At 46.8% G+C, this 23,380-nt stretch overlaps 11 protein-coding genes and 1 non-coding gene across 12 annotated transcripts; 7 read left to right on the forward strand and 5 right to left on the reverse strand.

Annotated features, from left to right (window-relative positions):
* Window positions 1-460: 460 nt before the first annotated feature.
* On the reverse strand, window positions 461-1,838 carry FPOAC1_009666 (uncharacterized protein; the record flags this gene model as incomplete). The annotated part of the gene is made up of 5 exons (XM_044854088.1): window positions 461-897; window positions 948-1,270; window positions 1,326-1,429; window positions 1,479-1,499; window positions 1,551-1,838. 5 exons carry the CDS (start codon window positions 1,836-1,838, stop codon window positions 461-463), a joined length of 1,173 nt encoding a protein of 390 aa, XP_044706758.1.
* Window positions 1,839-3,123: 1,285 nt separating this feature from the next.
* On the forward strand, window positions 3,124-4,194 carry FPOAC1_009667 (uncharacterized protein; the record flags this gene model as incomplete). Its single annotated transcript, XM_044854089.1, has 3 exons — window positions 3,124-3,374; window positions 3,452-4,018; window positions 4,074-4,194. The coding sequence occupies 3 exons, from the start codon at window positions 3,124-3,126 to the stop codon at window positions 4,192-4,194; spliced, it is 939 nt and encodes a 312-aa protein (XP_044706759.1).
* Window positions 4,195-4,408: 214 nt separating this feature from the next.
* Window positions 4,409-4,491, reverse strand: FPOAC1_009668. Its single transcript has one exon. It is a non-coding gene; the product is annotated as a tRNA-Lys (tRNA).
* A 581-nt stretch (window positions 4,492-5,072) lies between these two features.
* Window positions 5,073-6,325, forward strand: FPOAC1_009669 (uncharacterized protein; the record flags this gene model as incomplete). Its single annotated transcript, XM_044854090.1, has 3 exons — window positions 5,073-5,126; window positions 5,562-5,575; window positions 5,626-6,325. The coding sequence occupies 3 exons, from the start codon at window positions 5,073-5,075 to the stop codon at window positions 6,323-6,325; spliced, it is 768 nt and encodes a 255-aa protein (XP_044706760.1).
* Window positions 6,326-7,219: 894 nt separating this feature from the next.
* FPOAC1_009670 (uncharacterized protein) lies at window positions 7,220-7,837 on the forward strand (the record flags this gene model as incomplete). Its single annotated transcript, XM_044854091.1, has 2 exons — window positions 7,220-7,508; window positions 7,602-7,837. The coding sequence occupies 2 exons, from the start codon at window positions 7,220-7,222 to the stop codon at window positions 7,835-7,837; spliced, it is 525 nt and encodes a 174-aa protein (XP_044706761.1).
* Window positions 7,838-7,876: 39 nt separating this feature from the next.
* Window positions 7,877-8,605, forward strand: FPOAC1_009671 (uncharacterized protein; the record flags this gene model as incomplete). The annotated part of the gene is made up of 1 exon (XM_044854092.1): window positions 7,877-8,605. One exon carries the CDS (start codon window positions 7,877-7,879, stop codon window positions 8,603-8,605), a length of 729 nt encoding a protein of 242 aa, XP_044706762.1.
* Window positions 8,606-10,003: 1,398 nt separating this feature from the next.
* FPOAC1_009672 (uncharacterized protein) lies at window positions 10,004-12,020 on the forward strand (the record flags this gene model as incomplete). Its single annotated transcript, XM_044854093.1, has 3 exons — window positions 10,004-10,146; window positions 10,195-11,374; window positions 11,430-12,020. The coding sequence occupies 3 exons, from the start codon at window positions 10,004-10,006 to the stop codon at window positions 12,018-12,020; spliced, it is 1,914 nt and encodes a 637-aa protein (XP_044706763.1).
* A 245-nt stretch (window positions 12,021-12,265) lies between these two features.
* FPOAC1_009673 (uncharacterized protein) lies at window positions 12,266-13,789 on the forward strand (the record flags this gene model as incomplete). The annotated part of the gene is made up of 1 exon (XM_044854094.1): window positions 12,266-13,789. One exon carries the CDS (start codon window positions 12,266-12,268, stop codon window positions 13,787-13,789), a length of 1,524 nt encoding a protein of 507 aa, XP_044706764.1.
* A 962-nt stretch (window positions 13,790-14,751) lies between these two features.
* Window positions 14,752-15,086, reverse strand: FPOAC1_009674 (uncharacterized protein; the record flags this gene model as incomplete). The annotated part of the gene is made up of 3 exons (XM_044854095.1): window positions 14,752-14,757; window positions 14,808-14,983; window positions 15,050-15,086. The coding sequence occupies 3 exons, from the start codon at window positions 15,084-15,086 to the stop codon at window positions 14,752-14,754; spliced, it is 219 nt and encodes a 72-aa protein (XP_044706765.1).
* A 2,552-nt stretch (window positions 15,087-17,638) lies between these two features.
* Window positions 17,639-19,820, forward strand: FPOAC1_009675 (uncharacterized protein; the record flags this gene model as incomplete). The annotated part of the gene is made up of 3 exons (XM_044854096.1): window positions 17,639-17,801; window positions 17,854-18,571; window positions 18,680-19,820. 3 exons carry the CDS (start codon window positions 17,639-17,641, stop codon window positions 19,818-19,820), a joined length of 2,022 nt encoding a protein of 673 aa, XP_044706766.1.
* Window positions 19,821-19,967: 147 nt separating this feature from the next.
* FPOAC1_009676 (uncharacterized protein) lies at window positions 19,968-20,732 on the reverse strand (the record flags this gene model as incomplete). Its single annotated transcript, XM_044854097.1, has 2 exons — window positions 19,968-20,422; window positions 20,471-20,732. 2 exons carry the CDS (start codon window positions 20,730-20,732, stop codon window positions 19,968-19,970), a joined length of 717 nt encoding a protein of 238 aa, XP_044706767.1.
* A 481-nt stretch (window positions 20,733-21,213) lies between these two features.
* Window positions 21,214-22,860, reverse strand: FPOAC1_009677 (uncharacterized protein; the record flags this gene model as incomplete). Its single annotated transcript, XM_044854098.1, has 2 exons — window positions 21,214-22,771; window positions 22,823-22,860. 2 exons carry the CDS (start codon window positions 22,858-22,860, stop codon window positions 21,214-21,216), a joined length of 1,596 nt encoding a protein of 531 aa, XP_044706768.1.
* Window positions 22,861-23,380: the final 520 nt, after the last annotated feature.

Below are 23,380 nucleotides of genomic sequence, written 5' to 3' on the forward strand. Positions count from 1 at the left end.
AAACTTAGGTAGCGTACTTCCGTCCGCTCCCTGTGTGAGCCGAGAAGGGTAGCTTCGCGCTAAGCTGACCGGGTTTATCGAGTTTTTATCAGCTGAGTGAACGAATATGTGACAGTTCTGATGGGATATCAGCTCTTTAGGATACTTTACCGGAAATCGTGTTAGTCGCTCATGATTTTGTAAAAGGCTCGTATATCTATAGTTAAAAGCCCAACATTTCATTATATCTTGATAAACCAGGTTGTGTTTGTGACAAAGGCCGCTAATGTTTACATAGTATTTTACTAGATATCGGCTCATACGGTATCCGAAGCTTGGTTCGATCAACTTGAGTATAAAAACGACACTACTTTACAAGGTTCACAAGTAGAGACAGGTATTTGAGTGGTTCTCATGCTGTTCTTTGCAGCTTTCTATTCCGTTCTAATCAACCATTTCAACTATATCATAAATTCCACTTTTAAACTCTCTTAGTTCGCAGAGACTCGGGAAGCAGAGCAACCTTCTCGTTGAAAAGCTTCTCAGCATCAGCCCACACTCGTGAGGTCTTGCGATCCTTGAGTGTAAGAAGAGACTCCTTAAGACCCTCGCTAAAGGCTTCACTAGCCTCACGGGGCAGCATTGAGGGGAGATGGTCAATGCTGATGACGGATAGAGGAAGGGAGTTCTGGTCGTTCTTGATCTCGACGGGAACGGTGGGCTCCTCGAATGTGGTGTTGATAGAGTAGATAGGGATGGGGTTGTGAGGGTTGGTGGTGTCGCAGGAGACGTCGATAACAACGGCCAGGTTGCGGCCAGACTTGGCGAGGAGCTCCTCGTTGATGAAAGGAGGGATGGGCTTGGAAAGGTAGATGGCGTTAAGGAAGACATCAGCCTGAGCAATCTCCTCATAAGGACCTTTTAATCGTTAGTTTCAAGGCGTCAAGTATCAGATATTAGGGACTTACCATCTCGGTCCTTGGTCTCGTTCAAATCCCAGCGGGTGATGTTCTCATCGGGCATACCGGCCTTGAGGAACAGGTCAACAGCGCCCTTACCACATCGCCCAAGAGCACCGAGGACGAGAGCAGTGGGCTTGCGTCCAAGAGACTTCTCGGCCTTGGCAAGGTCCTCTCGAATCTGGTTAACGAGCTCCTCCTCGTTCAGGTAGTATCCACGGCCATCGGTGAAAGTCTCCACTGAGGGGAGTTTGGAGGAAGGGTCTTGGAGCTGGTGAGCAAGGGTCTTGATACCGAGCGCAGCGCCAGCGAATCCAGCGTGGAAACCGAAACTGTGTAGTGTCAGAAAAATGTTGGTGTAGCTTTTTGTCTTGGTGATTTACTTACGCAGAAACTCGGCGGCCCTGCTCATCAACGAGGAACTCCAAATCGTATAGAACGCTGCCTCCTTGAGGGAAGCGGCCAAGAACCTTTTCCCATCCACCTTGGTTCTAGGAAGTGTCAGTGGGAATCTCGCATGTTTCAATACGAAGATTGTACCTTGTAGCAGTGGGCAAAAGACTGAGTCAGGTTAGCATATGTTTAGAGCTTATTTCTCGGAGTAGTTCATACAATGTGGTCGTTCTTGAGAGGGAAGTCGTCCTCAGGAATCTCCTTGAGACCAAGAATCAAAGTTCCGGCCTCAGCGTTGGGCCAGGTGCCCTCGGCAACAAGGCGGGCGCCAGCAGCCTCGTACTCGGAGTCCTCAAAGATGCGCTTGAACTTGGGGTCTGTAGATGATCGCTCGACAGAGACAGGGTAACCGGCTTCGACAAGGGTCTTGATAATTGAAGGAGAGAAAGATCGGTGCTCGAGGGGCTTCTCCTCAGCGCGCAGAAGGATGTGGGGGTATTGAGACATGATTGCGACGGTTCTAAAGCTTCTGAAACTGTCGATTCTGGAATTTCGAGTATAATTAGCGAATCTGTTAGAAGATTGCGGTTGAATTGCAGGTGCAGGGTTTAAACGATGGAGACATGTGCAGCGACTGAAAAGACTCAACCGCGACCGAATGGTCGCCGACGGAAACATGAACATGGCTGCATGGCGAGAAACGTACAATAACAACAGTTGTTGGTTTTGGATATGGATACAATGAAAGTTTGTCTGATGAATTGAACGTACCTTTTGTCTTTTTAGAGTATCGGATGATGTTTAATCTGAGTCACAAAAAAGTAAAGATCTGAACGTCGCCTACTCCTACATCGGCGTCAAGACAGTGACCCCGGCGAAAAATGGCCCCGCTCCCGCAGCAGCATTACAGTCGTCCCTACTATACAACCCCGCGGTGGGGACGGGAAGAAAAGTTGACTTCTTTTTAAGGCTTAGCGAGGGGGGAGTTTCAATTGCATCATTTCAGTCTCGGAGGTAGTAGGCCTAGGGGCTAACAATTATCTTAGTATTTACACATTTACAATCAATCGTACCTGCAACTGCTATAATGACCTTGCTATATCATGACTTCTCCCTTAGTCGTTCTTTTTGTCGGAAATTTGGAGCTGATGGCTTAGAAAACAATAACATGGTCATACCTCAGCAGCTCGAATGACGTGGGTTATGGAGCTTCAACTGTCTTGGAACTCAATGTGGATAACCCAGTATCAAAGCAAAGAAAGAAGAGACAGATTCTTAAGCGCGTATCGTCATAATTCCCCTGAAATTAATGCATCAATTAATATCTAGCTTGAATACAACCATCGATCCGTTGATCGGGTTCCTGACCCACTTCCCAGCCGCCCAACCACCATCTTGGGGATCGTCGCAGAATGATGCGTTGATGAGATCGGATCGCGTTCCTTGGACGACAGCCCAACCCCAAATCGCGCTTTGTTCTGGTTCAGCTGAACCCCTGCATGCACTTAAACGCCGGGATCGATCACGGCAAGCTACTTACGCCAAAGGGCCAAGCTCTCCAGCCCATCTTGACGCGACAGCTCCAGGCTCTTCTATGACGCTGAGACAGCATCCGTAAGCTGGCTGCCATGACGACACGGCGCAAGCCAAAAGCAATAACAATGTACATAAACTCAAGTGATGGATCGCGTAAATTTCTAGTTGATCAATTGATTTTCGCAATTAACAAAATCGCAAGGCATAGTACGCTTTCTCATTTATACCATTACAGTTAACCGATACTATCATTATCATGAAGGGCAACGATGAGGTTATCCAAGAGTTCAACGAGGTCGTCAACATGACGGCCTCTGAGCTCGAAAAGTGGCTCAAGTCAGACGACTCCAACAGTGCAGGTTGGCCAAAGGAGGACGAGAATGGCGAAACTGTTGGACACGACAGTGGCCGCAAAATTGTCGAGATCCTGAAGGAGAACCCAAAGAAAGAGCCCAGCAAGTACACCGATGAGCAGATTCAGCACATGCGCAAAGTCGTCTCGTACTGGTAAGCACTTTATACTGTTCTCGCATGTCGTTAAGGCAGACATACACCGTTTGTGACTAAGAACTAACAAGAAACAGCAAACGTCATCTAGCCCAAGAGACAAAGGCCAACAATGACAAGTCTCCCGAGGAGGTCAAAAAGACCAAGTCCTACGCTTCGCTCAAGAACTGGGGCCACGATTTCCTCAAGGCACAGGGCAAAGAGAATGGCAGTGGCAAGAAGCAGGAGGAAGAGAAGGAAGAAGAGGAAGCAGATGATGATGCTGAGGAGCAACAAGAAGAAGATGGCGATGATGAGAAACACATCGGCGAGAAGAGAAGAGCGACACGAAGCCAGACTGGCTCAAACAAGAAGCGAGAGACTCGCAAGGGAGAGTCTACAAAGTCCAATGATGAAGAAGAAGAGGAGGAGGATGCCGAAGAAGACGGCGATGACGCTGAGAAGCCACAGAAGAAGCAGTCCAACGGAAAAAAGGCTAATGGCGCTTCAAAGAAGTCTGAAGAGGCTGAAGACGATCAGAACGATGATGATGAGGGTGGTGATGACTGTGGCGCAAAGAAGGGTCCTAAGAAGGGTGAGACTGTCAGTTGGAACTGGGGTGAAGGACAGCCCAAGGGTAAGGTTCTGGATGTCAAGGCCGAAGAGTAAGTTACACTATCTGCATGAACTTTCTGATCAAACTGCTAACACCGATCCCAGTACCTCCATCACGACAAAGAATGGTAACACTGTTTCGAGAAAGGGAGATGAAGAAGATCCCGCGGTGGTGTTGGATACGGGCAAGAACAAGGCCATCAAGAAGGCTCATGAGTTGAACTAGATAATACCTGGAGCTTATTTGTGATTTTTCTATGTCCGAAATACCTTACTATAGTAAACATTAATATGCCAATGTCATAATTCCAGTATGGACCACCCATTATCCCATCAAGCACCACGACCACCACATCTCAATATATCATCCTTTGCAAAAAGAATATGCAAAACGTCAAAAAGAAAGCACATCTCAATCAATGAATATGTATTATAGGAACAGCCCGATGCGGGGGTCGAACCCGCAACCTTGAGATCGCGTACTCGTAAGAGTCTCACGCTCTACCGATTGAGCTAACCGGGCGTGCTTACGATTTGTTGAAAGAAGAGGTGCGACGATAGCATTATGTTCAGTAGGCAATTCACCTCTCTTCTTGATAGATCATGATACCCCCTGATGAGATGCCACGTACGAGAGAGGCGACACAAAGGGGAACGTCCTTGCCTACCGAAAAGGCCCGGATGGGTCAGTATTATTTGAGTTCATCGGTTACCTTGTTGTTTTCTAGTCTTGGCTGTTGAGAAGGTTTTGCGGCTGGTAATGCGAGAGTTAATTGCTGCGGAATCGCGTTGCGTCACGGCGCCATAACAACGTCTGAACATGATAGCGGTCGCTAGGTATTAGTCGTTTCTCTTTCGGTTGAGAAAAGATAAAAAGGGTTTCTCAAACCCAGAAGTGGATGCGTGATATTAGAGTTTAGATTCCATCATTTGATGTGTTGATGTTGAAATGAGGTGAATATCGTGATCATCTGTAGGGTAGAACTGATGTAAGGACACTCCATCGTGAGAAGCGAAGCGCAGGAAGAGGTGACAGCGCTTAGAATTGTGGGGTTTAGCTTCCATGAGCTTCATCGTTCACTAGACCCACAGTGACAATCAATCATGACTATGATGAGGCAGATCAAACAGAACGTTGCTGCAGTAATGACAAAAGAAGTATTCAACTAGGTACTTTGTAGCTATCATGAATTCTCTCAGTCAAAATTGAAAGAACCTGGCCTTGGTCATGTCAAGACCTAACTTAGTACATAGGTAGATAGTCTATCTAGCTGGAGCTCCTGTGGAACAGAGAAGCATGTGGGGTGCACTGTTTCATGAGGCCATTCTTCCTGGAGCTGAAAGCGGGCACTTGCACTTGCACTTGCCTACACTTTAAGCTTTCGTTCACTTATCGTCAACAACACTTTGTTGCTTCATTTCCCCTCTTTTATTCTTCTTTCTTATAGTTTCATTCAGCGTTTTCTTTCATACTAGAGTCCTTCCCTTTGTTTCAATCTATACACCATCTTTTCTTTAGTTCTTCTACAGCGAATCTCGTTTTTTCGCGACGGCGCCATATGCTCTTGATCCAATCGCAACCGTCATGACCAGTCATCCTCCACCATGTGAGATGCACCAGCCCAAACATGAATCGCATTGAACTAACAAACTCCAGGATCGAACCATCTATTCGTGTCCGTCGGGCAATTCACGCCAACGATGCGGCCTTACTGCACCGAATCCTCAAGACACACCCAAACTATCTCCTAAACCCTGATTCCTCTCCTTCCGGCCAGTCCAACTCGAATATGCACCTAGCAGCTTCGCTAGGCCATCACGAAGTTTGCGAAGTACTATTAAAGCTCGGCCACGAAGATCCATGCCCTGCTCTCAACGAAAGCCACCAAACTGCCTTGATGCTTGCTGCAGCTGGCGGACATACCGATGTCGTCCAAATCATCTGCGAACACGACAAAACATGCATTCTTCGTCGCGATATTAGAGGCCGCGATGCCGTCATGGAAGCTAGCCTCGGAGGACACGACACTATACTACAACTCCTCCTTACCTACGTTCCCGGTGGAGCTTATGAAGCAGTCCGTCGCGCGGATGTTGAAGGAAACACAGCACTGCATTTTGCGAGTGGAAATGGAAACCTGCTGGTACTTAGAACGCTGCTGGCAGCGGGCGCCGACATACACAAACGAAACATTTGGAGTTGGACTCCAGCTGCATACAGCGCTACTGTTCAGGCTGAAGTCTACTTGAAGGGCTTGGTCAACGAGGTTGGGAAGCTACAACAGAAGCGAGAGATTGAATCGGCCAAGAAGGGTGGTGGAGTTCGAGTTGTTGAATCCACAAGCGACGAGGAATGATGTCGGGCAGACTTTATCATTGGAAATTTGCCCAATTCCGAGGTTTTGCATATTGTATGGCATCCTTGTCGCCATGGCCCGCGTTGCATCAGAAGAAATACAGGTTTCTACAGAACCAACTGTTCCACAATTTTCCTCGACCTCGATTGACTATTTCTTATCATTTATACCAAATTACTATACTGGCGAAGCAGCAAGGAGTTTCTGAATTGAACTATTATTCCATCTTGACTTCCGAAAAGTAACTGGGCCTACGTTATTCACAACCAGGATGCTGCCTGATTTCGTCGTTGCATGTTCACGTGCGATATGACTCGCCCGTCTGATACATCGCTTCAGCTGTTTCGTTAAATCAGACAATCACTGTTTTTTTGGCAGGCTGACAATCGTCCAGATCCCAGTCAAGTGATTGGGTACCAGCCAGACGTTGAGGCTGTGTATCATGTTCGTGTGTGACACATGACACATGAACTGGTGTACTGTCATGAAGTCCCGTTTGCATCTTTAGCGCATCACAGCTGATTGTCGTGGCTGTTCTTGACGGCTTTGTTCCTCGGACGTTTTGATGTATACAAACCTGCATCACAGTTTGTCTTGCAACATGCTCGCGTTTTGCGCCATGGCTAGTGAATCAGTCTCAGTAGACGGGACCGCTAGTCGTTTGTTGATCGTTTGTAGATGTCTGATCAGGACTGTTCAGACGGTCATATGTCGTGGACTATGCCTTGGATCTGATTCATAGTCAAGCACATACATCTATTCATGTTAAGATTTCAACCAACCAATGGCATAAATAACAGAGGTTGCTGTCATACGAACTTCTGCTTGTTAACCAACCGTCCACCGACTTCCCCAGTTTGTCGTCAGGGCCGTCGTATTGCAGAACGATCCTCCATGTCTAACAACGGGCCCATCAGTTGCCGGACAATCGAGGACGTCGACCTTCCTGCACCTGCGACTAAGCTCATCATCACACAGCATCTCGCAGCATCTCAAGATTCTCCTTTCTGGGCCTGGATCATTGTAGGAGCATTCTACGACCGTCACGGCAACACCCTTTGGAGTACCAAGATCTTTCTTGGCTACCTAGGCGTCGACACGGACTCTGACGACGAGACCACTGATAGCGAGGGCAGCGTTTCAGTGACAGAAAGTGAAGCTGAAGAGGCAACCGGTACATCAAGTAAGTACAGGATCTGCTGTTTGTCGCAGTTATTCATTTACAAATCTGTCTATATAAATCCTGACATCTCGCCCATTCTCTAACCACTTCCAGACATCCATCTCCCATATCGACCAAGCCCTTTCGGTAGTGACAACGCCTTTGCCTACCAATACCACAACCAGACACTCCAAGCCCAACAGTTCTATCCTCATTGGAACCAGACTTTGGCATACAACGCTCCGCCCGTTTGGGATCCAGCTCGTCAAGGTCAAGTTCCTGGTTATTGGAACGCTTCTTTCGACCCTCAAGTTCGTCGCTGGGTACATACCTGGCAGCCACTTAACTGAATCGTTTTCCTCATCATCCCCAACCCACGAACATCCATCATGTCTGGCGGATGGAATCCCATGAGTGGCCGTGATTCCAGAGGAACTCGGCCCAATGGTGCTCCTGCAGGTGCTCCTATTCCTACACAAGGTCAACCCTACATCCCTCATGTCGGCGGGCCCGGCTATAACTTTGGTTTAGTTCCTACTCCTTACGGTGTCATGTATGCTGGCAGTGCAGCATATGGCCAGCCTGCCTATGTCCTCCCTCAAGGACCGGTTGCAGGGTTTCAGAACCCACTGACCTATGCAAACCAACCTAACGGTAACGGAAACATCTTGGGGCGACAGGCACAGCCTTACCCCCAGATCGATACCCAAATGCCTGCCGCGCAGATGACCAATTCTACAGGCGGCGTCGGCTGTGAGCCAGGCTATAACTACTTCTTCCCTGCCGAGCACACCAAAGTCCACGTCTTCAAGAGTGAGACCCCGCCCTGGCAGCTCGATGCCAACGCGCAAATCCCATTCATTGCCTCTCATGTCCCCACCAGCACTAAGCTGGGAGATCTACTCAAGGGTTTCGGCTGCACTAATGCAAACCCTAAGAAGAACAAGTGTTTCGAACTCTACAGCGGTGGAAATGGGAAGTGGTACAAGGGATATTCCTTCAACGGAGACGAGGAGAAGGAGATTGAGAAGAGCTTGAATGAAGTGGGCTGGACCTCTGACCGCACCGGCAGTGACAGCGGCAAGCCTGTCGTCTGCCTCTGGTTCTGCAAGAGCTGAAGATGGTAGATACAATGGAAACTCGAATTGATTTTGGGTCTGGTGAAAATTGCTTCGGTTGTATTTTGCTATTCTGGAGGACTGGAAGTGATCCTGCGAGCAAATGCGTCCTGTGGTGCAAGGACCAGCGAGACTTGGGCGTTGATGGTGCCTAGGACATGCTTTCTTTCTTGATAGCTAGAGTTAGGAGCTACTCTAATATCACTGTGGAATTCTGCTGTATCCTTCTGTGCTGATGCCACTTGATACAATCTGTTACTTCCACAAAGGAAGAGAGGCCTACGTTTCCTCCATGGCAAGAAAGGGACTGATGAATAAGTAAGGCAAGTGTATTGACTCAAGTTTACAGGAAAATGCTTAAGTATAAGGTTGGAGAGATGTGATGAAATTCCTGATTTAGCATGCAGTGTTGGGTATATATACTTTGTCGTATGTCGTCAATCCGCCCTTACACAAGGGTCTTTTGTGCCACAATGATCAGCATTAGATATAGAGTCTTGTTAGTCAACCCGAGACACCGATAGGCTTCAAATAGATATGTCGTGCGACAAAGCCATGAGGTAATTGAACAATGGGCAACGCAATGATACTAAGAACGGACCGGAAGTAATAGGCCTGATTTGCCCGTAATGGATGCTACGCCTCTGAGGGCCAATCAGCACAGCTATTTTATACGATTATCACATGTCAGTTATGTTCTTTTCCGTTGTAAGCTTGGTGCTTAAGCTTTGAGGCGTTTGGTATTATGCATAAGTTGACATCGAATTGATCAGACATGGACTCCCCTTATCCAAGACCGACGGCAGTATTCACGCGTATGGTAATATTATTAGAGAGCGTATTTGTATATATACTTCTGGAGAAATATCTACTCTGTCTATCGAGAGAGACTCAAATCACCATAGTTGATGCTTGCCGAATGTATAACATGATTTGCAAGGCAAAATTAAGCAACCGTTATTGGTTTCCCACGCGAGATGTATCGGACCGAAGTAGGATATGCCCAGTTCCTTATGAGTCAATCATCAGGCAGATTGATGAACTCCAATTAGAGTACTGATGATAAATGTGAAGAAGTGTACTGTTCATCGAACGAGAACGACATCATCTCTCAAGCCCCCTATTGATAGCAAGTCCTACCAAAAGAACCCACGGTGGGTTGGCAGCTATTCTGAAGCCTCCCGTTGATCTATGGCGTGATTATGAAGGGGCTAGCCACTGGCATTGTAGATGACTTCAAGATAAAGGCGCCTACGTACTGTTGAGGATGTTTACATATAAACATGGGCTCCTGTAGTTTCTTTGAAGCACTGTTGTGACTGGAATCCCTTGCTTGTATGTTTGAACGTACCTTTACTTGAACAAACACCCAACAAAGTCTACGACAAGTCGCCCATCATGGCGGAAGAGATCGAGTACGCAGACTTGGCACCTACCAATTCCACAAAGAAACACACACAAGTCAAAGACAAAGACACAATCCAAGGTCAAATAACAGGAATAGATACCAACGATAATACTGAGAGCAACCTCGAAGCCAAGTACGTCCGCCCTCACCTATTGAAACCTGCAGAATCTAACAGTCCCAGGGCCAAGAATCCTCTCCACGGAATCCCAAGAGATCAACTCCTATCCGACGTTGAAGAATGGGCTCAAAGAAAGAACCTAACAGAACACATCGCCCTGCTCAAAAAAGGCGCCCTGGTAGCCCAAAACCCCAGCGGAGCAGCTCTTCTTGATGGCGATTACGCACTCACAGCAAAAGAACTACATTATCTCGAGCGCGAAGCAACTCATCGTTGGGATCTACCACGTCGTCTGATCCTCACCATAATAACTTGCTCCATCGGCGCTGCGGTTCAAGGCTGGGATCAAACCGGTTCCAACGGCGCAAACATCTTCTTTCCCAAAGTCTTTGGGATAGGAAGTGAGAGTACGAGGGATAAACTTCTCGTTGGTCTTGTTAATGCGGGACCGTATCTTGGTTCTGCATTGATAGGATGCTGGTTATCTGATCCTATCAATAACCTGTTAGGTCGTCGAGGTGTCATTTTCGTTGCTGCGCACTTTTGCATATGGCCTACGATCGGATCTACGTTCTGTCAAACATGGCAACACTTCCTCGCCTGTCGTATCCTAATGGGTATTGGTATGGGAGTAAAAGGCTCTACAGTTCCTATATACGCCGCTGAAAACGCCCCAGCATCTGTCCGCGGTGCACTCGTCATGTCGTGGCAGATGTGGACAGCCTTTGGCATCTTCCTCGGAACAGCTTTCAACCTGGCCATTTTCCACCTCGAGGGTGGTCTGAACTGGCGTCTCATGCTAGGCGCTCCCTTTATCCCTGCTGTCCCCCTCATGCTTCTCATCTATCTCTGTCCCGAGTCACCACGCTGGTACATGAAAAAGAACCGGTATCCAGAAGCCTGGTCTGCAATGCTGAAACTTCGACATGATCCTATCCAAGTTGCGCGGGATATGTACTACATCAGTTGCCAGCTTGAGATTGAGGAGCATTTGGCTGGAAAGACAAACTATGCTACACGCTTTACACAGTTATTTACAGTTCCGCGGGTCAGAAGGGCAACGCTTGCTGCTTTCACGGTTATGATTGCGCAGCAGATGTGTGGTATCAACATCATCGCGTTCTACTCTACTACTGTGTTCAAAGAGGCTGGCATGTCTGACTTTAAAGCTATGGTAGGCTCTTTTGGGTTTGGTCTTGTGAATTGGTTATTTTCTTTCCCTGCGTTTTGGACCATTGACACTGTGAGTTGCTACTGCTGTTACTCCTGTAGGATGTATTTACTGACATCTTTTTTAGTTCGGTCGTCGGAGTTTGCTGCTCTTCACATTCCCTCAGATGACTTGGACACTTCTTGCTGCTGGTCTCTGCACTCTTATCCCCAAAGACACAGGCGATCTTCGCACAGCTCTTATATGTCTCTTCGTCTTCCTATTCGGAGCCTTTTATTCCCCTGGCGAAGGACCTGTCCCATTTACATACGCCGCCGAAGTCTTCCCTCTCTCCCACCGCGAGACAGGTATGGGATTCGCCGTCGCGACTTGTTTCTTTTGGGCCAGTGTTCTCGGAATATCATTCCCTTTTATTCTCGACCGTCTACAAACTGTTGGTGCATTTGGATTATACGCAGTATTTAACATGGTCGCTTTTATCATGATTTTATTCTGGGTTCCTGAGACGAAACAGCGTACTCTTGAGGAACTGGATTGGGTGTTTGCTGTGTCTATGGGCAAGTTTGCTTCGTATCAGATGCGAGTTGCGATTCCGTATTGGTTTAATCGGTGGGTGCTTCTGAAGAAAAATGTTACCAAGGAACCTCTCTATGAGTTTGAGGTTGTTGGAGATGACGGTAGCTCTGCTGCTAAAAAGCCTGAAGGAGAGCTTGAGTAGAGAGGAAGAAGAAGAAGGTTATTCCCAGCTTGATGATAGAGTTCTTAAAATCTCAATACTATAGTTTTGTATTGAATCTTGTAATAATACAGTTTCTCGACGAAACCTTATTGCAATCCCTTCTAAGGTTTACTGATCAGGTTATAAATTATACTGTCTTCGCTTCACTTTTTCTCTTCCCACTGATTATTCCCTTTACGTCAATCCGACACCTCAGCCTATACTATCCATACGCAACTCTCAACATGGTTCGCCTCAAACTAGAACCACAGTTCTCATCGCCCTGGACTCAACGCTTGGTAGACGAATACCGAAAGGGCACCTTGCATGTTCCTGTCTTGGGAGTCGAAGAAGAGGTGTCCCTGTTGGATACACCGATACCGGAATATGCAAATCTTGCAGTACCTCTCGAGCCCCAGAAGTTGGAACGCCGAAAGCAGAATTTGAATTCTAGACTATTACAACTCCCACTCGAGTTGTTGATCCATGTTATTTCCTTTCTACCGGGACCTTCCTTCTACATGGTTCATCAAACCTGTCAGGTCCTTCGTGAGCTGACCGAAACTTGTCCATTTCAAGATTTTTGCCGGAAAATGATGCACCGCGAAGATTCTTTCCACATCGACAACGTTCGATGCGGACAGCTACGTGATATAAAGCGGATTTTCCTACGAAGCTCCTTATGTATACCATGTGGCAGGCTTTTCAACTCAGGCGAATTAGAGGAAAGAATGAAGAAGCTTTGGCTACCAGTCTATTGCACTGGATGCCAAGCTACTCACCCAGAACTGGTTTTCTCCCAAGGGGGCAGAACACACAATATTTGCGTGGGACAACTGGGTGAATTTGCCGCCTGTAAACATCTTAAAGTCTCAGGCAAAGCCCAGGCAGATAAAAGAGAGGATGTTCATATTGAATGCTTACACCCGGACCACTTTCCTGCGGCAACAGTGGCCTCTAAAGAAACAGCTCACGCCTATATACAGTATCCCCCACATTTCTCTACCTGTGGATCCCGCATCATTTCTGGCTGTTTGATTTCTGGCGGTTTGAACTACTCCCGAGCTATTCCTTTGGTCAAGATTGCACCTCAACAGTACCCTGGAATATCGGCGTTGAAGTCGCGGTTGTTCAAACAACTAAAGGAATCTCAAGATGGACTCTGTCAGCATGCCTCAACTCAACTTGACTCTATTATATCGTCTTTACCATCAGATGAATGCGGTTGTTTCCCAAGGTGCGGCCCACCTACCCGTTACTCCTTGCCCAAGACCGGGCCTAACTATCGGTGTGGCCACCACGGTTACGATTGTTATCTATGCGGCGCACGTTACTGTTGGTTCTATTTAAATGGTTATGTGACTCTCGGAGTTTCAATTCGGTTAGCCAACGACAGTCTGTACGGCATGGGCTACACCATAGGCTGGATCTCCAACATCATATTTAATCCCGACGACCACCCTGTCCATCCAATATTGAACGAAAGCTCGAAAGGTGTTCTGTGGTGCAGCGATCCGTTATGTGGCACCGGATCAGGCAATCGTTGGCTATTGATGGTCGAGATACTGAAAAGGGCTTTGGTACTCCGTAGAAGTCAGGGATACCCCGGGCTTCCTCCACGGGGCTATTCTTCGGCCGCCAAGTTGCCTTACACACTGGAATATCAAGTGTTCCAGAATGCGGCAAACTGGATGACGGAACCAGACATGCTAAGCAGGGACCTAAATTCCCCAATGTCTTTTGAATACAATACTATGACAAGAATCTAACCTTGGGAGTTCAGGGTGGAGTATGGGTTTGTAGGGAAGGATTCAAAACGTTAGAAGGGATTATTGGGTTAGTAGGCATTTTTGTATGTATCATTTAATAGAGCAGATTGGGTTATCGATAACAGATTGCCATGTCCTTCTTCATATACATAACGGCCTTCTCTACGGAGTACAAGGGTGACAAAGTGGGCGGCCATTGCTAGACCCTTGAGAGTCGTGTTTACAATTACGTCCTAGCCTGTGGTTGCTGCTGCTGGTTCTGGTTCTGGCGCTGGTGCTGATAATGGTGGTGCTGCGATAAAGGGAAACAAGATAAAAATAAGTATTCATGATAGCGAAGTTCAAGATTAAACCGCGTCGAGGTTTCACCTTGTTAGCAAAGGTCTTGAATAAATCGGCCTCGATGGTCTTCTCATTGCCATTCTCTCTCTCTCTCAGGAACGGGACAAGGTGCGCGACGATCGCGACTCCCTTGACTACCGCATGGAAAATAATGGACCAAGCTATACTGGGACTGTTTCGGGATCTAATTCTGGTACGGCTGTCGTGGTGGCTAAAGAGAAAGAAGAGTTCAACGTGCCCCCCCATCGAACGATGGTGATAAGAAGTTCGCCCATAGCTTCAATAGATGGAAGGTCCAGTCCTATGTCAATGTAATTGGGAAAGACTCATCCGTGCACGATAGCGGGTGTTATACATCTGTGTGTCAAAGCTTAGTAGGTAGGTAGGTTTTGGCGTTGGCGTTCGCATGACGTGACATGGTGAGCCTGCAGGTCACAGTGGGGAACACATCGCAATCTGTTATCGATAATCCGATAAGACATGAGTGTACTAACAGCTGTCACAAACATCAACCTCACACCAAGGTACTAGACAAGATGGCCGGTTAAAGCATAAGAGACAAAATTAGCAAGTCAGTCTATAGTACTTAGACTAGACTATTAGTATCTTCATTTTGTACTCTAAGGCTTAAGGTGTTAACTTTTCTGCTTCCCACTAGATAGAGTATCAACCTGACCAGCTCGACATTGTCGATCTGTATGGCTTGAAAGAGCGGCGTTCTTTCGTTGGTTCCTATCGGATGGTCTGCTCCTGCCTTGATGAGAAAGCACGCAAGCTCATTATTGCCAGAACCGATACACAAATAGAAAGGAATTTCAGGGAATATTCCCTCTATGTTGTTACCATCAGCGTCTGAAGATCCAGCATTGACATCAAAACCATGCAGGATCAGTAATTCTACGATAAGAATTCTCTAACTAATGGCATCGTCCTCAGCAGACTCAATCTCAGCCATGTCGCTCTCAGTAATGTACTCTTCAAAGCCGCACTGTTGATGAAACTTGAGTCTTTGGCTCAGAGACTTCTTCTATCCTTCTGCTAATGGATTGGAGCACAGAATCGAAACTACCTAAATTCGAAGTCATGTTCCAAGCATAAATAATGGCAGGTCGGGGCTGACGATTGATCGTTGCAAATATGGGAAGGTTGTATTCCCCGCACCGAAGCTTCAAAGGCCGAGTCTTGCTCTTTCCCAGTTGGCGATGAAGGTTAGGCACATCTCCTTCAAGCACAGATTAGAATATGGGATTGTCGTCGATATATAGATATTCTAGGGTTTGTCTGCTTTAACGGATCACGTATAGTCTAAGCTACAAGCAATACTGTGATATCTGCAATCCACTAACAATTGACAGGCATTGGAACAACGCGCAGACGGTGGCGAGCCGGAGGCGCCTTCGAACTTCGAACTTCGACGCCGAAACTGCGAAATTTCCTCACGCAGGCCAGTGGGGAGCAGAAAAAATGACCTCCTAAATCTTAGGTTACAAAAATAAATAGTCTAAGAGCTATAGTCTGAGGAGCATAAAGTGGCCCGCTGATTTCGTCTCTTATGCTTCCAGCGGGCATTTCTTCTGATACCCTGAGGGCAGGGGCGATGTCCATGATCAGGGAAGCAGAATGCGTGGTGAAGGCCAATGATAAGCATAAAGAGGACCCGGAGTTGATACAAGGCTGGGAATTGGTACTGGGACAATAGAGATGGGGCAATGGAAGGTAGCTGTATTCGAGAACAAGGATTTTTGATAGTTTCACAGAACGTCAGCAAATGAACATTGTTTTCTATGACAACTGCTTGCACGTGAATGTAACCTCTCAATACAATAACAAACACCCTCCACGAAGCTCTTTCTTTGACGAGAGTTTGCCTTCAATGAAGATGTCAGTGAGCGCGGGAATCGAGTCCCGACCATATGCTTCGTCGGCTGATCCACGAGTTGTGTTTGTTCTTTTGACGACGTAAGCTTTCGTCTTCTCGGTTTCTTCAAGGTTATCAACAAAGGTTAATCTGCCCGCACAGATCAAATTTTCAATGTATTATCAAGTCAAGGCTTCTCTCAAGACTAGGTTTTCAAACATAGGAGTGACTCATACGGCCTGAACTACGAGTTGTGTCAGAGCCAGAACAGCGTGTCAGCCAACTCGCCGCCATCTTCCAACATGCTGAACCCTCTCTCATGTACGCATTGTCATGCAGCGGATATTACATTGACAAGACCAACTCCCGCTTTGGTCTCATTTACAAATCTCCTGCTGCCACTAGCACCACGTTCTAAGATTAGGAAAGTATTATAGCGCTCTCTAAATCAGGGACCTGTACCACGGTATACGTCAATTTAACCATTCATCAGCCCTGTCTCACAGTTAAAATATCGCCAAACAGTGTTCAACATATTCATACGTCCCAGGCGGGTCTTTTCAGGTACAGTTCAGAGGGTATATCAAGTAGGGTCCCTCTCATAGACAGAGCCAGTTATTAGACTGAATAGCAGATCTTATCAATTCGCTAGAGGTTTTATATACTCATTTATCTATACTTGATCGCAGACCAGCCATAGTCCCAATAGTAAATCCCAAAGTCCGATTAGTACGTACAAAAACATTTCAGGGATCCCGAGTTCTCTGCGAGCTGTGGTCGTATGTATGTACAAGGCTTTCAGAAATTAGCGTTTACAAAGACATGATCTTGTGATGAAGAGTTATCTCGTGCCGTTCTTACACAACGAAGCAAAAGCCCATCATAAACAACAGCTCTGCAATATAAATCTTCCATGTGCTAACATTTGCCGGTTATCTTCAATTATTCAATGATGGTATAATAAATTATCCTTTGTCTTACATATAAGGAGGTAGAAGTCGACATGCCAATTACACAGACCTTGTACTATAAGTTCGTCAAAATTGAAGGGCATTGTGATACCTATTCACACACGTCATTATGCATTGATCTTTCTGAGAGTTTAATTGGTCGAGAGAGCATACAAAATAGAGGAACTCCCATATCTCATAGTATCATATCCAAGGTCCTGATGTGAGTGCTGTTCTGATAAACGCTTGGGTATTTGCCTGTATAGGTAATCAGTCACTCATTGCAGAGGAAGCTGTCACTGGAACGAGACTTATCAGCGGCTACAGATATTTGTAGTTCGATGTACAAGCAGGCGTTAGTGTCCGTATATGGACAGTTGGGGCGCTCCAATACGCTCGTTATGTTTCCCTGACCTGTCAGCGTGGGGGCGGAAAATGCTATGCGATTAATCCTTGATTCTATAGGTGATCAGCTCTTAACTTCCCCCATATGATACTTGCATTTGTAGTTCAAGGCTGTATTGCAAGCAATGGCCTGGCACAGCCCTCTCTGGGTCTAGTCGCGCCTTCGTCATTGCAGTCCTACGGCTTTCTCTTATAAAATACAACACTAACTCCAGATTCTATTCCTGCAGTCTTTTGGGAACCTGGATCATCTACTACTAATTGATACTATCATATACCAATATGGCGTCGTCGATGATTCCTGAAAATCAGCGTCTGGTATTCACCTCATCCAGCCCAGAAGATACGGTCTCAGACCGTGGTAAGGAATATCCCACTCTGAGAGAGATCTCCCCTTCATGGATCTTCAGAGTTGGTGCGGCTGCAGCACTGTTGTTAGTTCCTGTCGCGTATCTGGGTCAGTTGATAACCTTTGCATATGTGCACCCAACAAACTGACCACTGCTTAGTACTACTTGGTATCGTGGCATACCTTTCTGGCAAGAAGCAGAGTTCGTTTGGCGACGATACACTTGAGGTTCTGAAACTTGCTTCTACTCTTTGGCCTATCTCATTTGCCGCTGTCATCGGGCCCTTTCTTAAAACTCTGGCTCTTTATGCCGCCGAACGAGGGTCAACTCTGGGTTCTCTTGAGTTTCTGTTGACAAGCCAGACTACTATCGCCGCCGTCAAGAATATTCTTGCTTTCCGTCATATACATATATGGACTATTGGGATTGTGGCGATATGGTCCCTCAGTCCGTTGGGCGGTCAGGCAGCTGTTCGATCCTTAGACCTGCAGTCACCCAGGCATTTTGAGAAAATGAAGGCTGCGCATTACTTCTCCCAAGCCCCTCTTAGAACCATATGCCAGTCCTCAAGGTCATCTGGCAGTACATTCCCATGCGAAAGTGTATTTGGTTCGGCATCTAATGCATTAAGCAATGACCTTCCCGGTTTTCGGAGGGTTGTCAACACTGCTTTCTCAAGAACGGACGTTCGTTTATCTCACCCCAATGGCTCAAGCGATGGTTACGATGCTGTAATAGAGCAGCTGGGTGGTGTTTCCAAGGTAGCCCGCCTTGGAAAGCAAGACATATGGGGCAACGTCCGTATCCCATTTATGGAACTCCTGCCCGAATATGATGATCAAAATCCCGAGTCGTGGACAAAAGTACCCTCTGATAAGTATGTGCCATACTCATCATTCGTCGGGGTACCGGTCCGGGGAGGATCTCGTCATGAAGCAGTAGGAAACACAAGCATGGTTTTGCATACCCGTTATCAAACTCTCAGTTGCGGCGATACGTTTAACGGGACATCTTGGTTCAAACTTAACGGTAGTGATCCACCGTTGTATTTTCATCGGCCGAACTTCACAGACACTGAGCCACTTCAACATCAGACATACGATTACAAACTGGATACCAAGCCAAGTCTTTGGTTAGATCTTGTCAGGAGTAATGCAACAGAATCACATTTCTACAACACAGAAGTTAACGCGACAACCGAGTCTCCATTGAAGTTGATAGTTGGCGGGCAATGTGGCGGGCAGTTTTCTGATGCCAGTGAATTAACCCATATGATTCGCGTTTGCAACCTCATCACTTCATATGTAGATGTTGACGTTAGCTGCAAGCGGCTGAGTAGCATAGATGACCTCGATTGTCAAGCTGATAGAATCCGTCAGACTTCTGACCCAGGATATTCGACATACCTGTCAGACTTGTCGCACAGGCCTGCCGCCAAGCGTCTTGTATACGAGATGCCATTCACAACCGCAACGTACTACCCTATGATACCCAGTCTCCTTGAACGATACATTCATGACCCTTTGTTAACATTCGAGAAATACGACCCGGATGCAAGAGAAACCAGACCGGGCTGTTTTACAGAGTTATCTCAAGCACTCTTCGAGGCTAGGTTCGCCACAGCCCTCAATACGTTCCTCATGGCTGCGTACAATGATACTGTATTGGGAGGTATCGACGCCGTTGGATACAACATGGAAAAAATTGTCAACTCTACATTTAAAGAACGTAACCTCAACAATCTCAGCTGGCAGAATACCACTGCCACTTGGGCCGGGTTTACAGATAACATCTATGTCATGAATGTAGCATGGTTTTGCATTTCTGTTATATCAACTGCTATTCTACTAGGGTGTGCTATTATCAATGTCATTATTCGGCAGTTGGTTTTGGCTCCTGACTTTCTAGATAGCGTCGATGGGCTGACGCGGGATTCCCCCTTTGTCAGGATCCCTGGCGAGTCTTGCGCGACAGGAAGCGGAGTCAGTTCGAGGGATCGATTGCAGGCAACGAGCAGCGTTCGAGTTCAAATAAGAGATGTCGAGCCGGATGCAGATGTTGGGAAAATCGTGCTGACGACCGAAACGACCAACAAGAGACTTGATTGGAACAGGGCATATGTGTAGATAGTTTGGTACTCTTAAACGAGTTTGTATTATTTCTCTATCATCGATTGCAAAAATAATCATGTCCTGCAATCAGCTACTTAAACCGGAACTCATCTAAGTGACACTCTTCTATCCCCTCTTTTGAACGTCTTTCTCAACCTTCCCTCACAAAGCCTTCTTTCTTGTCTCAGCAGCCTGCACCTTTGCAAAAGCCCTCTTGGTAGCCACGACGCTGTGCACCACTAACACGGAAGGGATAACGATCCAGATGGCATTGCAAAACACATAATACATGTAAAAGTAAAACTGCTCCGGGCGGCAGTAGACAACGCTGTACACCGCCTCGTTAAAGTAGCAAGTCGCAAAGTACAGGACATCGCCGTACAGTTGACCAACGCTGATGATGAGCTGGATAGGGTGTCGCAGAGGGTGTTCCTTGACGATACTCCACGCGCAAAAGAATGACATTGGACCCCAGAGAATAGCGGTGATGGCCTCCATAGGGACAAGGAATGAGTCCTGGGTCAAGTAGCGCGAGTCAGAGAGGGAGTATTCTTTCCAGAGCTGGGCAAAGAGGCTGAGTCTGCTGGATAGATCGGTAAAGTTGGCAACATAGTAACCTGCTGTAGTTAGCATCACTGATACTTTAAAGTAGACATGGCACTTACCCTCGAAGAAGAAATGGATGCATCCGCAGAGAGCGAACCATAATGTCACAAAGGTCTCTCCTTTGGACAACTTTCGCGGTGCTGAGTTGATGAACAGCAGCGTCACTGCGAAAATGGCAATGGAGCCAAGGACAAAGCTGCCCACAAGAGTGCGAGAGGATAATGTGTTGGTGACATATTCTGGTAAAACTGCATTCAGAGGCGAGTATGGATGAAGGGGGATTTTCGCAGTTGCGTTGACAGCCTCGACAAGAGTATCCATGGTGTTGATTATAAGTGTTGTCAAGTCCAAACAAGAGAATTATAGAGTTGTAGAGTTGAGTCGGTGCAAGACAAAAGCCGAGCACCAACACTGAGTTAAGTACCTTTTTACCCCAACCACAAAAGTGACACAACAAGTCAGCCTTATTCCTTCCATGAAAATCGTAATTACCACAAATTACACATCATCCTCAAAGCGCGAACCTTGGCAATCGGAAATCTGAGATCCGGAGTCGTACCATTCAAGAAGTCACTACAAAATAAGTAATTCCATTGGCTGCTTAGCAATAATTTGTACCAAAAGGGAAAATGTATATAAAGCGGTGGACCCTTTTGCTGTATTGATCTGGAGGTTCGGGCGTTCCGGGCTCCGTTGGCGATGATTATTGATATTGTTGTTTGGAGTATGCGAATACGAACGCGAAAAATAATCAATCAATAAGACAAACCATCACCGAATACGCCAAATAACTGACTTTTAATTAATATGTTATCGATTCTGTCCGTACTTCACCATATGATCCCAATTCATCCCCAGCACTCATTATAAGCGATAATTCAATCCTTCTCTCCTCGGTAAAAACCATCACCATCGTCTCACGCATCCTCTTGTCTTCAGGAACTCTCTCGATACCCGCCCAACTGGTCCTGGCAGGTAAATCCTCAATATTGACATTCGCCCACGCTTCCCACGGAATATCCCCCGAAACAAGAACGGAAGATGCATTCTCCTCATCATTGCCAAGGTCACTTTTGAAATACGTCTGCCCTTCAAGTTCCATTATCTTCTTACTCACAGCTGCTGCCCCGTCGCTCAACCACATGCCTTCTTGTCGTTTGAGCTTGCAGAGAAGTGTAATTGCGCGACGACGCAGCCATGGGTGACGACAGCGTTGAGCAACCATAAAGACTGGTACAATGACGCCTGGTTCGAGGGATAAAGGTGAGTTGACGTGGAAGCTCTGTGTGTTGGCGCATAGCGTCTCTGCAAGTGTGAGGATCCTTTCGTAAAGACCAACAAGATTATCCCACCGCATTTCTGGTCCGAATGCACCTCCCGCAAGAAACGTACGCATGAGAGTGTGATAAAGCCTGATGGAAATTGCTCCTCTCTGATCGTGCGAACTGGCGTGGTTCCTCTCAAACTCTGCCATCTTGTACTCCCAAGATGCAAGATCTCTCTTCGTAACCGCCAACATGTCGTAATTTTCACCCATGGTTGCTTGATCTTTATCGTATGCTTTCTGGCCCATCATCATGAGTCTCCTCATAACTCCAAACAAGGCGGTTCCTGCTTGTGCATAGCTCTCAAAGCCAGCAATGCGCTGCATATCTTCATCGATCCATACTCTCACAGGAACGCTCTTATAAGGATATGGCGCGCTTGAGTCGGAGAATGTCATGGCATGGAGATCCAACCGTGTCAGCATCTCAGCTGCGCTCGAGGTCTCAACGCTGTACCCTGCTTGGTTCAATAATCTATGAGCAGCCATAATGTGCACCTGACTATCAGACCAGCGCCCTATGAGATGCGCGATGGATACGAGAGCAAGACACAGCGATAGCAACCTGGCGGGATCCTTCACTTGTCGTGCACAAGATATGGCGCGTCCATAGCTCACGTTTGCCTCGAGCCACATCTCCTCGCTCTTGTCATTGCAACCTTGGAAGTACAACTCATGTCTTTGATGAATAGCTCCCAGCGCAAGCGTAGCGTGCCATACCGCAGGTTCACTATGCGCCAACTGAAGAATCTCCCTCGTCCAAAACTGCGACGGTATGAATGAGGCCGTCGAAGGTGCCGTAAGTGTGCGAAACACGTCGAAAAGCGTCAAGTTCGTCGATTTGGTGCCCTCACTTATGGGATACTGGCACAGAGCTTGTGAAATGGGCCCCACGACTGAGATGCGACAAGCTATCTCAGTGAGTTGACGACGTGTTATTGTCGAGTTCTCTGGGAGATAACCATCGCATTTTCGTTTGCCAGTTAAACAGCGTTGGCAGACGGGCTTTGCCATGTCACATTTGACACGACGTATGCTGGTGAGATGAATCAGTGAGTGTCACTGGCTGAGAAGAGCCATGACTTACCGACAGGTGATGCACCCGTTACCAGCTTTTCGGGCCATTTTATTGTAGCTTGTTAACAGTAAAGGTTGTTTCCATGAGAAATTGACAGATGATGAAATGACTCTATCACAACATCTGCGCCCTTGGTTTCACTTATTATCATAAGCACAGCCACGTTATAGCCAGGGTAATATGCTGAGGATCACTCGATGCTACCTATGTTTTAGCCATGAATCATACCTACCAAGAGATCGGGATTGATTATTTTCAATCTCTTTCAATTATAGGGAGCGAAATGTCGCAAAATATATTTGACAGATAGACACTTCTTCTCAAGTGCCACGAACAAGAAGATAACCATGATCGACATTAGTCTGTTCGGCTCAGCCCTATTACCAGGGTCCTGTCTTTACCTGTAAGCCAAGTAGGATCTAATTCCACCAATGATGGCCAACTTCGCTCAGCTCAGAGCATTCAAGAGAAGCGTTGATGCAGGCTTGCTCTGCATAGAGATACATCAAGTCACACAAACGAACGGCATTGAAGGTAGGACATTGTGTCATTACTCATAAACAGGGT

The sequence above is a fragment of the Fusarium poae genome, chromosome 3 (genome assembly GCF_019609905.1).
Source record: "Fusarium poae strain DAOMC 252244 chromosome 3, whole genome shotgun sequence".
NCBI classification, from domain to species: Eukaryota; Fungi; Ascomycota; class Sordariomycetes; order Hypocreales; family Nectriaceae; genus Fusarium; species Fusarium poae.